At 44.4% G+C, this 13683-nt stretch overlaps 1 protein-coding gene across 1 annotated transcript in view; it reads right to left on the bottom strand.

The window, feature by feature from the left end:
• Nucleotides 1-13683, bottom strand: part of PHACTR1 (phosphatase and actin regulator 1) — a gene marked incomplete at its 3' end in the record, with an annotated part of 311794 nt that overhangs the window by 69538 nt on the left and 228573 nt on the right. Inside the window, exon 6 of the mRNA XM_021717449.1 lies at nt 2028-2349. Within this exon, the coding sequence (XP_021573124.1) occupies nt 2028-2349 (322 nt within the window). The remainder of the gene's footprint in view (nt 1-2027; nt 2350-13683) is intronic.

Genomic DNA, 13683 nt, shown 5'->3' with positions numbered 1-13683 from the left:
GCGACAGAGTGAGACTTCAAACTCAAAAAAAAAAAAAAAAAAAGAGGGCAAAAGATATGAATAGACATTTCTCAAAAGAAAAGATATGGGCAGCCAACAGACACATGAAAAAGTGCTCAGCCTCACTAATCATCAGAGAAATGCAAATCAAAACCACACTGAGATACCACTCAACCCCAGTAAGAATAGCTATCATTAACAAAACAAACAACAACATATGCTGGGGAGGAAGCAGAGAAAAAGGAGCACTTCTACACTGCTAGTGGGAATGCAAACTAGTGCAACCTCTTTGGAAAACAGTGTGGCAATTTCTGAAAAAACTAGACATTGACCTTCCATATGACCCAGCAATCCTCCTACTGGGAATATACCCAGAGGAACTCAAATCATTCTACCAAAAGGATACCTGCGCATGCATATTTATTGCAGCACTACTCACAATAGCAAAAACATAGAACAAACCATGCTGCCCTCTGAAACTGGACTGGATAAAAAAAATGTGGTACATATACACAATGCAATATTATGCAGCCATAAAGGACAAATGTGAACTTTGCAGCAACTTGGATGGATTTAGAGTCTATCAGACTCAATGATCTATCACAGAAAAAAAGTACAGAGTACCATATTTTCTCACTCATAAGCATACCATAAGAAAGGGATTGGCAGTAGTGGGAAACTGCCAGGGGAGGGGAGGACACACCTCATCAACAAGGATACCTGCACAGTGAACATTTGTATACATAATCCCGAATTGTACCCCACATCTTTAAAAAAATTAAAAAAAAAGAATTTCCAAAAAAATAATTCACTGAAGCCAAATGCAGCCTCTCACAACAATGCTAACTGGTATACTGATGCCGATGGGATTCCTAGAACACTTACCTAGTGGGGGAAGTCTGGACCACAAGGGGCTCAGCCTCCAAAAGATAATTCCTTTTTTGGAGACTCCCTCTTGTATGTATATACAGCAGATCCTTGAAAAAACTCATTTCATTCAACATCATTTCATTATAATGCTGATAACAATTTCTGGCCGGGGTCACTGTCATGTGGAGTCTGCATGCTCTTCCCACAATGGGTGGGTCTTGTTAGGGTTCTCTGGCTTCCTCCCACATTGTACCAGTGTGAGTGAGTATGGGCATGTGTGTGAGGTGAGAGTGTACTTGCCACGAGACAGCATCCTGTCCGGGGCTGGTGCCCACCTGGCACCCTGAGCTGCTGGGACAGGCTCTAGCCACCCGAGACCCTGAACCGGAATAATGGGGTAAATATCTTCCTAGTTTTTATGAATCTTTCTTAAATGTATGTATAGCTCACATTCACTTCAGTGTTGAATATCAGAAGTGTTTTGATCATCGTTTAGAAACTTGGTGATTTTCTATGACCAGAAATATGCTGTAGGTAGGAACTCACTCTTGTTTATATCAATTAGCCTATGGTAAAATTGGTTTTTAAAATGTCATTTCAATAAAGTTGCAGTTTTCACGGACCTAAAAGACATTAAGTGATGATTTATACACACATACACACGTATACACATGCATGTTACTTGTTTTTTTGATAGACATTATTATCTTACAGGTTGTCAATTGGCAATATTACTGTTGTTATTTTTTGGGGGGGTCATGGTTTCACTCTAACCCAGGCTGGAGTGCAGTGGCATGATAAAATTTCACTGTAGCCTTGACCTTCTTGGCTCAGGTGATCCTTCCGTCTCAGCCTCCCAAGTAGCTATGACCATAGGCATGTGCCACTATGTGTAGTTAATTTTTTGTAGAGATGGTGATCACACTATGTTGCCCAGGCTGGTCTTGAGCTCCTGGCCTCAAGCAATCCTCCTGCCTCAGCCTCCCAAAGGCATGAGCCACTGCACCTGGCCTTCCATGATTTCCTTGACCTTCAGTTTTTGGTTTGATTTTACTATCAAAATTTATCTCCCCACTGGGGATGAACCCTTGTTCACATTCCTTGGTCACTGTCCAAATCCCATCTCCCCCATCTCCCCTCCCAACCCCCACCATTACCTTTCCAGCCTCTGCATGGTCATGGCCAGCGTTTTGTTCAGCTCGTCTATCATCCTGCAGCCTGAGGGATGCAAGGGGAGGGAGCCAGTGGTGGAGGGGAGGTGCTGGCCGTGGCTGCCGTACTGCAGCTGGTGCTGGATCTGGGACGGCAGGACGGTGTGGTGGTGCTGGGACACACTCTGCTGGCCACTCTTCTGGGTTGCGTAGGAAACCAGTGAGAGGTCTGGCCCCCCTACAGGCATACAGATCATGACTTTCTTTGGAGGTAGCGGAGGCGACAGTTTCACTGGCAGACAAGGCAATTTCACAGGGGCGCCAGGATCTGTGGCAGAAGGAAGGCGAGAGTCAGTTTATTGTGAGTTTGGGGCCATCTGAAGAAACCCAGAACACGTGCCCACCTGGGACCATGGCTATTGAGGTGGGCCCATTAGATAAAGCGCATCACCTAAAGACACGAGGGTGGCATGTGCTACTCAGCAAGCACCCACCAACACTTGTTTCCTATCCAATGTGCCTGGCCATAAGGGTCCTCAGGAACCCAGGTGCCAGGGGCATAAGTCTAATGCTCAGCATATCAGACCCAAGCTCAGGAACAGCCCAGATAGTAAGGCAGGAGGAAGGGGAGTGTGATGAGCTCAGCTACTCATGGAAACCCACGAGTTGTCAAAGAAACCTTTGCTAGTATTATGCCATGGTTTGGATGTGGCTTGTCCTTGTGAAAACTCATGTTGAAATTTAATTGCCCATCAAGAGCTGTTGGGAGGTGGGGCCTAATGAGAGGTGTTTGGGTCCTGTGGGCAGATTCCTCATGAACAGATTAACGGGCAGTGGGAGTACGCACTCTCCCAGGAATGGATTCGTTTCCACGAGACAGTTGTTTAAAAAAAAAAGGCTTTCTCAGTTTCTCTTTCTAGCTTTTTCTCTTGCCATGGGATCTCTACACACACCCACTCCCTTTCTGCTTCCCTCCATGAGGGGAAGAAGCCTGTGGCCCTCACCAGATGCAGATGCTGGCGCCATGTTTCTTGTTCTTCCCTCCCTGCAGAACTGTGAGCCAAATAAACCTTTCTTTATAAGTTACCGGGTCTTAGATACTGTTACAGCAACACAAAACACACTAAGATATGCCACGATGTCTACGACTTGGCCATTGTGATGTGAACAGATCCTTTAAGCAGGCACTTCCCAACTGGCATGAGATTAGAAGCCTGCCCTAGAATCAAGTCCGCAAACAATATGTGCCTTTAACACTGCCAACCTTAATTCCCTCATTTGTCAGCTGGGGATAATAATCTCACCTCTGGGCTGTTGCTGGGCCCCTTAGTTTCATGACAGTACTGCTGAAGCTTCCCAGAGATACTCCACATGTAGGGGGAATCAGGGTCAGACCAGCCCTGAGGGCATTTCTGGGGAGGCCTTGCAGTGCCCTGTACCTCACATTCCTGGAAATCTCTAGCACTGGAGTGGGGCCTGATTGAGCAACCCTGAGGGTTGCAGATTTGCCTGGGGAAAGCATGACCTGGGAAAGCGTGACCTGGAAGTGCATGGTGAGGGAGGAGTGGGGAGTCTTTACATTACACCTGGACCCCATGTCAGGGAGCACTATACAGTTCTGACTCTTGATCTCTGAGGTCTTAGGTTTTGCCTTCCTCCAGTCTAACTTTCCAATCCTGCCAAAATGATACTCCTAGAGCACAATTCCAGTCATGTCCCTCTTCAGTTTAAAAGCCATCAACAGACTAAGCCTTCCTGATACAGCATTCAAGGCCTTCCATGGGCTTTCTGCTGTTTGGTTCATCTCTACATGTTTCCACACAGTACCTTTAGGATGCCTGCTCTGGTTTCCCTAATTGGAAATCACCTTTCCTACGGTACCTGAAAAACCCCGAAGCAGAATCCCCACTATGGCACAGATCACTTTCCTTCTGTGGAGTCTACATATTTCTCCCCAGATAGAGGGTCTCCACCCTCAGCTAAACTGACCAGGTGGCCATGGTCACTCACATTCTCCATGAGAGCTGCTGTGGTCTTCCCTCCTCCATGCGCCTTGCCCTCTGCAGAAGACCTTCTCCTACTCCACTGAGGAAATGGAAGGGGGTACTCAGGGCTTCCTCTCCTCCCCTTTGGTTTCTCATTTTAACCATTACCCACAAGCATCTGCCCTCACTTCTGAACTACTGAGTCCCCCAAACTGTTTGATGTTTCCATACTACTGGGCCTTTGTGTGTTATTTGCCGTTTGTAACGTTCTTCTCTATTTTGTCTTCTTGGTCAATTCCTACTTACCTTAAAGATCCAGCTCACAAACAACCTCCCCTGAAAAGCCTTCCTTGATCATTATATCATGCTTCCCCCTCTGTACTGCAGATGTGTTCTATGTCATTGTTAACAATGACAAGCCGGGCTCGGTGGCTCAGTCTGTAATCCCGCACCTTTGGGAGGCTGAGGTGAGTGGATTGCCTAAGCCCGCGGGTTCGAGACCCGCCTGGGCAGGCGAGACCTCATCTCTACAATAAATCAAAAAATTAGCCGGGCGTGGTAGCGCATGCCTGTAATTCTGGCTACTCGGAAAGCTGAGGAGGAAGGGTCGCTGGAGCCCAGCAGGTCGAGGCTGCGGTGGCCGGGAGCGGCCACTGCACTCCAATCTGGGTGACAGAGTGAGACTCCAACTCAAAAAAAAAAAAAACAATGACAGTAGCAATGATGAAGAGAGTCATAATAATAGTCAAGACTTACATTATGTTTACTATGTTCCAGAAATCGTTCTAAGGGCTTTTCATATTCTAACCAATTTAATTCTTACAATAAGCCTATGAGGTTTATGACATATTATCTCACTTTTGCAGATGATGAAGCGGAGACACTGAAGACATTATGCTACACTCTCTGTTTACATAACAGTCTCCTCTCCAAGAGAACAGTGACTGTGTGCAATTTATCACTGTATCCTCAGCATCTCGTTCAGTGTCCAGCTCACATCGCAAAAGGCACCAATCATGTTTACAGAATGAGGCAAAGCTGTAATTATCTGCAGCATGAACTTATGCCTTCTCCAGAAATTGAGACTCTAGAAGGAAGGTGAGCATAAGATGGATTGCAACTTTAGGATCATGCAGGTGTGTGTCCATACACAACAAAACAAAGATAGAGAAAAATCGAATAATTTCAGGAAGCCTGATAAGACCGCACCCCTAATACCAAAATGCAAACCAGTCATAACCACTAGACTCCTGCACGCTTATCCCTGAAGGCTCATCCTGCTCATTGTGATCCTCTACAAACCTGACATAAGGTTACCGCATTTAGAAACATCACAAGTAGTGCTAGTTAGTTCCAAAGTGTGGAGAGGCAGAAACTCAACATCATTGTCCAGTTCCTGTTACTGAAGGGCCCACTCTCATGGTTCTTGGAAGTTGGGGTGCAAACCTAGCAAATGCAATATGTCTGCAAGTGTTAGGGGTTTTTCCTCCATGAACCCTTAACCCATGATCCTTCATCTGCGGGTTCTGGGTCTCTATCAAAGGCAGGTAGGTTACTCATTCATGTGGTCAGGAGAAAGTACAACCGCGAGCGCAAAGTCGAATTCCATGCCTAGGAAGGGACAGTGATTATGTTGGATTGTAGCCATTGTGTCAAATGATAGCTTCCTATAACACTCTGCCATGGTATTTCTTGTCACTATTTCCATAGCAAAACTTCCTTGGTTTCATCACTGGAAAATCATACAAGTAGGTCCCAGCAATTCTATGAAAACAGGCAAGAAAGAAACAGCCAGCTGAACCAAATTAGTAAAGATGGCTAATTTTATCATTCCAGGAAAGACATGCTGGGGTCATGGGGAACCCTCTCTTCTTCCCTGCCTGCATCTCCTTTCTGGTTGTTTCAATACACATGGCTATAAATTCAATAGGGGCAGAGAATGCAAGTGAATCATTTAAAGTCATTTTTGGCTCCATGGATTTGGTAAAAAGGGAAGAAATTAAGAAAAAGGCTAAAATCAAGTGGATTTGTCTGCTTTCTGTGAATGAGTTGATGCAGCTCTTCTCTTACCCCAACACTGTGGGTAACTGAAGAGGAGCCAGGCAGTTGAGGTCTTTGTTAACATGGCAACGCCTGTTTTGATATTTTCATGACCTCTTAATACCAGGTCATTTCTCATAACAGATCTGCAGGCACAATTTGGAGACAACTGTACACCATCTGTCACTTTGAACTTCTATCTAGCCTTTTGTCTTCCCACCCCCCTCAAGCTTTTTTATTCTCTGGCCCCTTGACCACGACAGCAGCCTGGGCCCTCATCTCCTCTTATTGTGTAGCCAATGGGGTCCCAGCCCTCCTATTCCTCCCTACCCTGTTTTGGATGTCATCTCCCATGTCTCACCCACTGGTCATGCTTGAGGTCCAAAATGGCTCCACGCTCTGCCCTGCTGCAAATCCGAGTGTGACTCTCAGTCTCAGCTCCATCAAGTGCCTCCCACCCTGCCTCTCCCTGGCCCACTCTGGCCTCTGAGTTTCCCAATAGCCACACTCATTCCGTCTTCAGGGCTTTTGTTGTATCTGTCTCCTTAAACATCTTTCCTGCTCCCACTTGATGATCAAAATCGCATTCGCCCTTCATGGCGCCAATTGAAGATCTACTTTCTTCTTACAGCCTTTCCTCCCCTGAACTCCTATGACCCCAGTGGTCAGCAGCCCCACTGACTTCTCTATTCTGTGTGAGTTCCTGCAGGCTCCATTGGTGTTAGCTGCATCCTCCCAACTAGCTTCTGCATGGCTCCTCCTACATATGCTTGGGCAATCCTCACAGGGTGCCTGGTATGGAGAGCAGGGCGAGGCTCAGGACTCTGTGTCTAAATGGCAATGGCATGTGCTCACAGTCTCGTGGTTCTCAAGCCTGGATCAGGGATGCTTCAGAATCACACTGATTCCCCCACTCCCCACTTTGGGATTCTAGGGTGGGGTCCAACATAATAGTTATAAAAAGCCGGGAGAAAAACCACTCTTAGCTTCTTGCTCTTGTCCTTTTCTCTGGACAAAAGGGCACTATTTCTCAGAGGATAGTCCTTGGACCACCTGCAACAGTCATGTGATGCTTGCTAAAAGTTCATACTCCTGGGCTTCACCTTGGACCTATTGAATCAGAATCTCTAGGCCAGGTATTTGGATTTAAGATGCTTCTCTGGTGTTTACCATACACAAGAAGGTAAGCATCACTGACTTAGGGTGCTAAAGTACTTGGAGTACATTGCTGCTTTAGGCTGGGATATTACAGCATGCAATAGCCAGGGTCAGTTCCATCCAGTGTCGGGGCCAGTGTCCATCCTTGGGAGGTTACTGGGACAATCTCTAGGTTCTATTTCTATGCCCCAAATATGTAAAAAGTAAAAGGTCAATTTGCCCTAAACCAAATTGCTAAAAGCTAATTTGCCTAAAATCTAGTCACCTAATGATTATCCTGTCTACATTTAAAATGCGCCATTAAAGGATATTTTAAAAACCAATTTGTTTAACGGCACTTCCAACTGAATTTTGTAAAAAATCATTTATTGTTGAGCATTTGGTAAATAATATGATGCCTTACATCTTTGCGAGTGAATTTTTCTATTTTATTTGCTTTAGAACACTTTAAGGATGTTTTAGACAAGTCTGTCTAAGGAACCTTTTTCAAAATTTGTATGAAGCGATAAGTACTTAATCAAATGATTAGTTCTTCCTACAGTGTTGATTCAAGACATTTAGAATCTTCTTGCCTCCTTCTTCTTGCTGATTTTTAATTTGTCCTATGTGTATTTTGTACATTTATTAAACAAACACATACCCAATACTTATACTACATTTTTGTAGCAAGGATGACAAAATGAGATGGTCAGGATTCTACTGCATGGCACCCACTTTCTAAGATGCCAATTTCCTTCTTTTTTTTAGGATAAGATGTCAATTTCTTTTCCTTTCTTTTTTTTTTGGAGTTGGAGTCTCACTCTGTCGCCCAGACTGGAGTGCAGTGGCCGCTCCCGGCCACCGCAGCCTCGACCTGCTGGGCTCAGGTGATCCTTCCGCCTCAGCCTTCCAAGTAGCTGGAACTACAGATGTGTGCTACCACACCTGGCTAATTTCTTTTTAAATTACTGTAGAGATGAGGTCTCACCCAGTTGTCCAGGCTGGTCTCAAACCCCTGGGCTCAGGCAATCCTCTCACCTCGGCCTCCCAAAGTGCTGGGATTATAGGCTTGAGCCACCACAGCCGCTGATGCCCATTTCTTAAAATAGTGTTTCATCACCCCTCTGAGGGAGGTTTGGAAGAGGCAAATTCCTGGGCCTCATCTTCAGAGTTCAGAATCAGTAGGTCTACAATGGGGCCCAGGAGTCTGCTTTGTAAATTAGCTCCTAGATCACTCTGATCTACTTAGATGGAAGCTACACTGGGTGCCTCAAGTTCTTATGGTGCTAAAATTACCAAAAATTTTGGGGCTAAAAACGTCAGATAAACTTATAAAATCACACACTCATTCAGCTCTGCTAGCTTCTGCAGATTGCTTAATCTCTTTGATGTCAATTTTTCAATCTGTGAAATGGAATGAATTAATGTATCATAGGACGACTGTAAAATTAAATAAGACGAAGAACACAAACTGTGTAGTACAGTGCCTGGGCCTTGGTTATTCAGTAGGCAGAAGTCATAATTCTTATTGCTATTACGATCCGTGTTGTGGAATTGTTTCCTTCAGGAAGCCTATCCTGCCAAGGCTGGTTGAGGTGCCTGCCTCCTGGACTCTCAAGGCCTCATGCTTCCCTTTGTCACAGCATCTCCTACAGTGCCAGTTCTATCCATTTCGTTATTCTTGGCTTGCTTTTGATGTTTGCTTGCAGTGGGTAGATGTGATATAGTAATTAAATTATAACGAATGTGGCTACTTTTAACCCACTTGGAGAACTGTTTACCCACTAGGAGAACTGAGCCTAGTACATAGTAGATGACCAATAAACATTTGTTTTCCTTCTCATCATATCCTCAGGGCAGTGGGAAAGGTGGAACTTAGTGACCGGTTGCTGCTACACTAGAGATCTGCTAATCAAAGTGTGGTCCGTGGACCAGCAGGAACCATGCAGATTCTCAGGGCCCAGCCTAAACCATCTGGCAAGATCCTCAGGGTTGATGCATAATCAAGTCTGAGAAGACCCGGGACAGAGGCATTTGTTTTTCTGAAGAGGCTGCTCCCTCCTTGGGTGAAATGACCAATGCCAGGGTCTTCTGGAGGAGGAGACTCAGCCCAGTTCTGCTCTGGGAGGGTAGGGGAGGGGCTGCAGGAGTCTTCCTGCTGCATGCTGAGGGTAGAATGTCCTGGTGAAATCATCACTGGCTTAGAACTCAGAAGAGCTGGAAGTTAAGCCCAGCTCCAAGACCGAGACTCTCTGTTGCTCTGCCTAAGACATTTAGCCTTCCTCAGTCTCAGATTTCTCATCTGCAGAAAGGGAGTATTGTCTACCATACAGATCTGTTATAAGAAGTAAAGAGATTAATGCTTACACAGGCTCCATGCAAGGTGCTGAGGAGGTGAGAGGGTTGAACCCTACCTGAGGCCTGCCCTGGCAAGGGGCTGAGTCTAGAGAAAGGGATATCCTCCACATAGCACCTTTTTCTAACTTTAAAAGTCCCCATACAGGTTAGCAGAGGACCTGAGTATAAAATATCCCCAGGACAGTCCTTGATGTATCACGGGAGGTCAACAAAGACAGTCTTTTCTCTCTTTTTTTTTTAAAAATAAGGGTCTTACTCTGTTGCCCAGGCTGGAGTGCAGTGTCACCATCACTGCTCAATGTAGCCTCAACCTCCTGGGCTCAGGTGATCCTTCCACCTCAGCCTCCCGAGTAGCTGGGACTACAGGTGTGCACCACCAGGCCTGGCTATTTTTTTTTTGTTTGTAGAGATGAGGTCTCGCTAGGTTGCCTAGTTTAGTCTTGACCTCCTGGCTCAAGTAATCCTCCCGCCTTGGCCTCCCAAAGGGCTAGGATTATAGGCGTGAGTCACCACATCTGGCCAAATGTAGTCTTATCTTAATTGATCCTAAAATAAAGATCATAATACATTCCCTGCCTTTCTCGTAAGTCGTCTTGAGGGGCAGACAGGACCATGTGAACATGCTTTGTAAACTGCAATCACCATATATATTTGCACTGTTACTAATAGGACTCTTGCCACACCTCTGAAAATTCCACCTATTCTGATGTTTTCCAGCCTAGGGTGGGAAGATAGAAGCCAAAAAAACCCCAACAGAGTGTGTGGTTTAACATGTGGTGGTGCTATTATAAGTAAGTAGTGAAAAAAGCAGCGCTGATTGGACAGTGAATCAAGTGGAGCAAAGAAGTTTTCAAAGGACCATCCTACTGGTTCTCCATACTTGCACCAAAATGCTGCAGGCGAACAAAAAAGAGGTTGTCCAGGGTTCAATGTCTTGTTCTGACACGCACTGCACCCATCAGTATTGAGAGCCAGTGGACAAGGATGTGGAACTGGGAGTCAGAAAACCTGGATACTTTGCTACTAACTAGCTGGGAAAGGTATCTAACCCTTTTAGGACTCAATCTCTTTACCTCTAAAGACCTAGGGATAAAAATACCTCTTTACCTTAATAGCACCTCATTGAATAAGATGTTTTGCATCTATATGATAGGAGATATTTATCAATCATTGGAGGTCACATGCCATTTCTTGTGTTTCTAATGATGCTGGTGCCTGACCCTGCTGGGGCACACACAGCACTTTCTGCTTGATGACTTATTTCTGCAGACAGACTGATTGAGATGCAGGATATTCATAAAACTGTCTCTGTTGATGGAGTAGAAGCAAAAATGACCAGTTTTAGAGAACAAGGAAAATCAACCCAAACCATGAATGTCACACAGCCATAAAACCCAAGAGGGCTGTATTTCCAAACATGACACAGCCCTGGCTTAAGATTTCAGACAAAGAAAAAATGAAAAACCAAGACGACTCCTGAAGTCGGTTCACATGGCATAGGGCTGTAGCCTACATGCAGAATAAGTGTGGGTTGAATAAATATATCACTAGCTTCTCTTCTCACCACCACACATGAACTTTTCAGTTAGCACCTGCTGTAGAAGCCCATTTATATCTGTTGCTGTATCAGTGGTACTTGTCAATGATAGTGACACTTAGGGCCTAATGAACAAAAGTGTTGTAAGAATTTCTCAGTCATTTGCCACCTGGTTTCAGTGGGTTAGAATCTCTGATCTACTTTCATAGACACAGGTATTCCACCTGAAGACAAGGGACCTATTAGAAGTATATTTGGAGCCAAAAGTCCAGTGTCAGTAACCTGTTGAATCAGATTTCCCTTGGCTGCAAGACGGCGCTCACAGGAGCTCCATTAGTTCCTTCAGAACAGCAGATCAACCCAGGGATAATAAAAGGCCTGGCATTTTGCCCTTGTCAAAGGCAAAATGTGTTGACTGACCTTTTGCAGTGAGAAGGATGATGTGGTAAAAAACACGAGTAACCGAAAAAAGCCATTTGTGTAAAATGCGCCATACCTGGCATTCGCCACCCCCAAGCCAGGCCAGCACAGGAAAATTACAGTAAGTACCTGGTATTCATCAGGAATATGTGCTGGGAACTTCTGAAATCTAAAAATCAAGGGCCACGAAAGCAAATACATCACCAGCACCAGCACCAGCAGCTGACTTTGTTTCAAAGCCACTTTCTACAAAGGAACATTTACAATAATTTAAAAAATTTTATTCTTAATTAACAACTAATAGTTATATATATTTATGGGGTACAATGTGGCATTCTGATATATGCTTATAATGTAGAACAATTACATCAGGCTAATTTACAAATCCATCACCTCACATACTTATCATTTTTTTGGTAGTATAAACATTGAAAATCTACTCTTTCAGCATTTTAAAAATATACACTGCATTATTGAATGTACTCTCCCAAGACCATCCAGGAGGATGATAATGGGTAGAGAGGGCTGTGCCCTCACTGAGATGGAGGTGCTGGGCAGTAGCCGATGGTCACTCTCTAGCTGAGTCACTCGGGCATGTTACCCTTGCAGAGCATATATTTCAGGTAGACTTTTACTTTTTCAGCAAAATTGCACATTATTCAGTTCCAGGGAACTTATCTCAAAGAGTCAAAAGAATAGACATCCTTATAATCATGAGAACAAACCCCCATTGAGAAGATCAGTAACTATTTTGTTAGAAATTATGAATCACCTATATAAAAATGAATGATATTGTTCATTTTCTCTGCAATGGACTAGTAATGCTGCTGTTGCCTGAGAAACTGGGAGAAAGAGTGGCCTTCAACTCATAATCCAGCTGTTGAGCCTGAGCCTCCTGCATGACAGGCATAAAGGAAGGTGAGACAGATGAAAGGTGCACTGATCCCACAGTGTTCAAGGGGGTGGGCCATGGAGAGGGCCATGGAGGACTGTTGTGTGTGACTATCCTGGCCAGTGCTGAGAGGGAATCAGATCGACATCATAAAGTCGTGAGGGGAAGCATGCCATGCTCATTGCTCTCAGAACACTCAAATCAGGGGATGCATCTATGAAGCTTGAAAGAAATAAATTTAGATCATATAAAAGAAAATACTAAGCCAGGCATAGCGGTCCATGCCTGTATTTCCAATACTTTGGGAGGCCAAGATGGGAGGATTGCTTGGGGCCAGGAGTTTGAGACTAGCCTGGACAACTAGCACGACCTTGTCTCAAAACCACCACGACCTACCACCACCACCACCAAGCTACAGACAGCATATAAGGAGTATTAAGAGGTAAAATATTAATGTGAAGGTATAAATAAGTTCAAGCTATATACAAATATTTTAAAGGAAAAATAAGGATGGCTTCAGTTCATCTCTAGCCTTGTATTTCTTGGACACATGATATTGATTCATTATTGGTCACATTCATATTTCTCATGTTTATATTTCTGACTGTGATTGGTCTAACTGTCTGTACTTGGTGTTGATAAGATCATGCCTGTTTCCCCCTGAAATTCCTAGTACATGAGGGCTAGACAACGAGTTTGACCAATATGGGCAATGATCGTCAGGCTATAAAAGGGGATTGTCATGTTTTAAGGGTAATTATAATGTTCTAACTACTACTCTTAGAAGGGATTGCATTTCCATCCAGGTTATCATTTTTCCTTCAAACACTACAAAACACAGGAGAATCAGATTTCATTATGGAAGAACTTAGAATTGGAGAACATTTGGCTCAGCTGCCCCAGAGAACTAAATATCCTGTCATAAACTCACAGGCAAACAATCATCCGATTCCTCCTTAAATGTCTTCAGCAACAGAGTCTTTTCTCCCTCAAAGTCCTCCCATTCAGTATTAGCTAAAGACTCAGCAAGGAACAAAGCAGACAAATCCCTGCCCTCTCTCAAGAAACTTGCCCCTGGGTTATTTACTAAATGTTGAAGAGGAAGGACCAAGGGCAGCAGCTTGGTGCTCTCTGCAGTTTCATATCAATACTAGATTTCCCCTGTGACCTGTATACTCCAGTTATAAATCCATCCCACAGCATTCATGTCTGGCTTATTCATAAGGACATCAAGGAGACATGCTCGGCTGAAATCAAGCAATTACTGCTGACAGTCTATAAGAGATGCCCACT

This window comes from Carlito syrichta, unplaced genomic scaffold (genome assembly GCF_000164805.1).
Source record: "Carlito syrichta isolate Samal-C Ts95f unplaced genomic scaffold, Tarsius_syrichta-2.0.1 Scaffold309762, whole genome shotgun sequence".
NCBI classification, from domain to species: Eukaryota; Metazoa; Chordata; class Mammalia; order Primates; family Tarsiidae; genus Carlito; species Carlito syrichta.
This window is presented reverse-complemented; position numbering and strand designations above follow the sequence as displayed.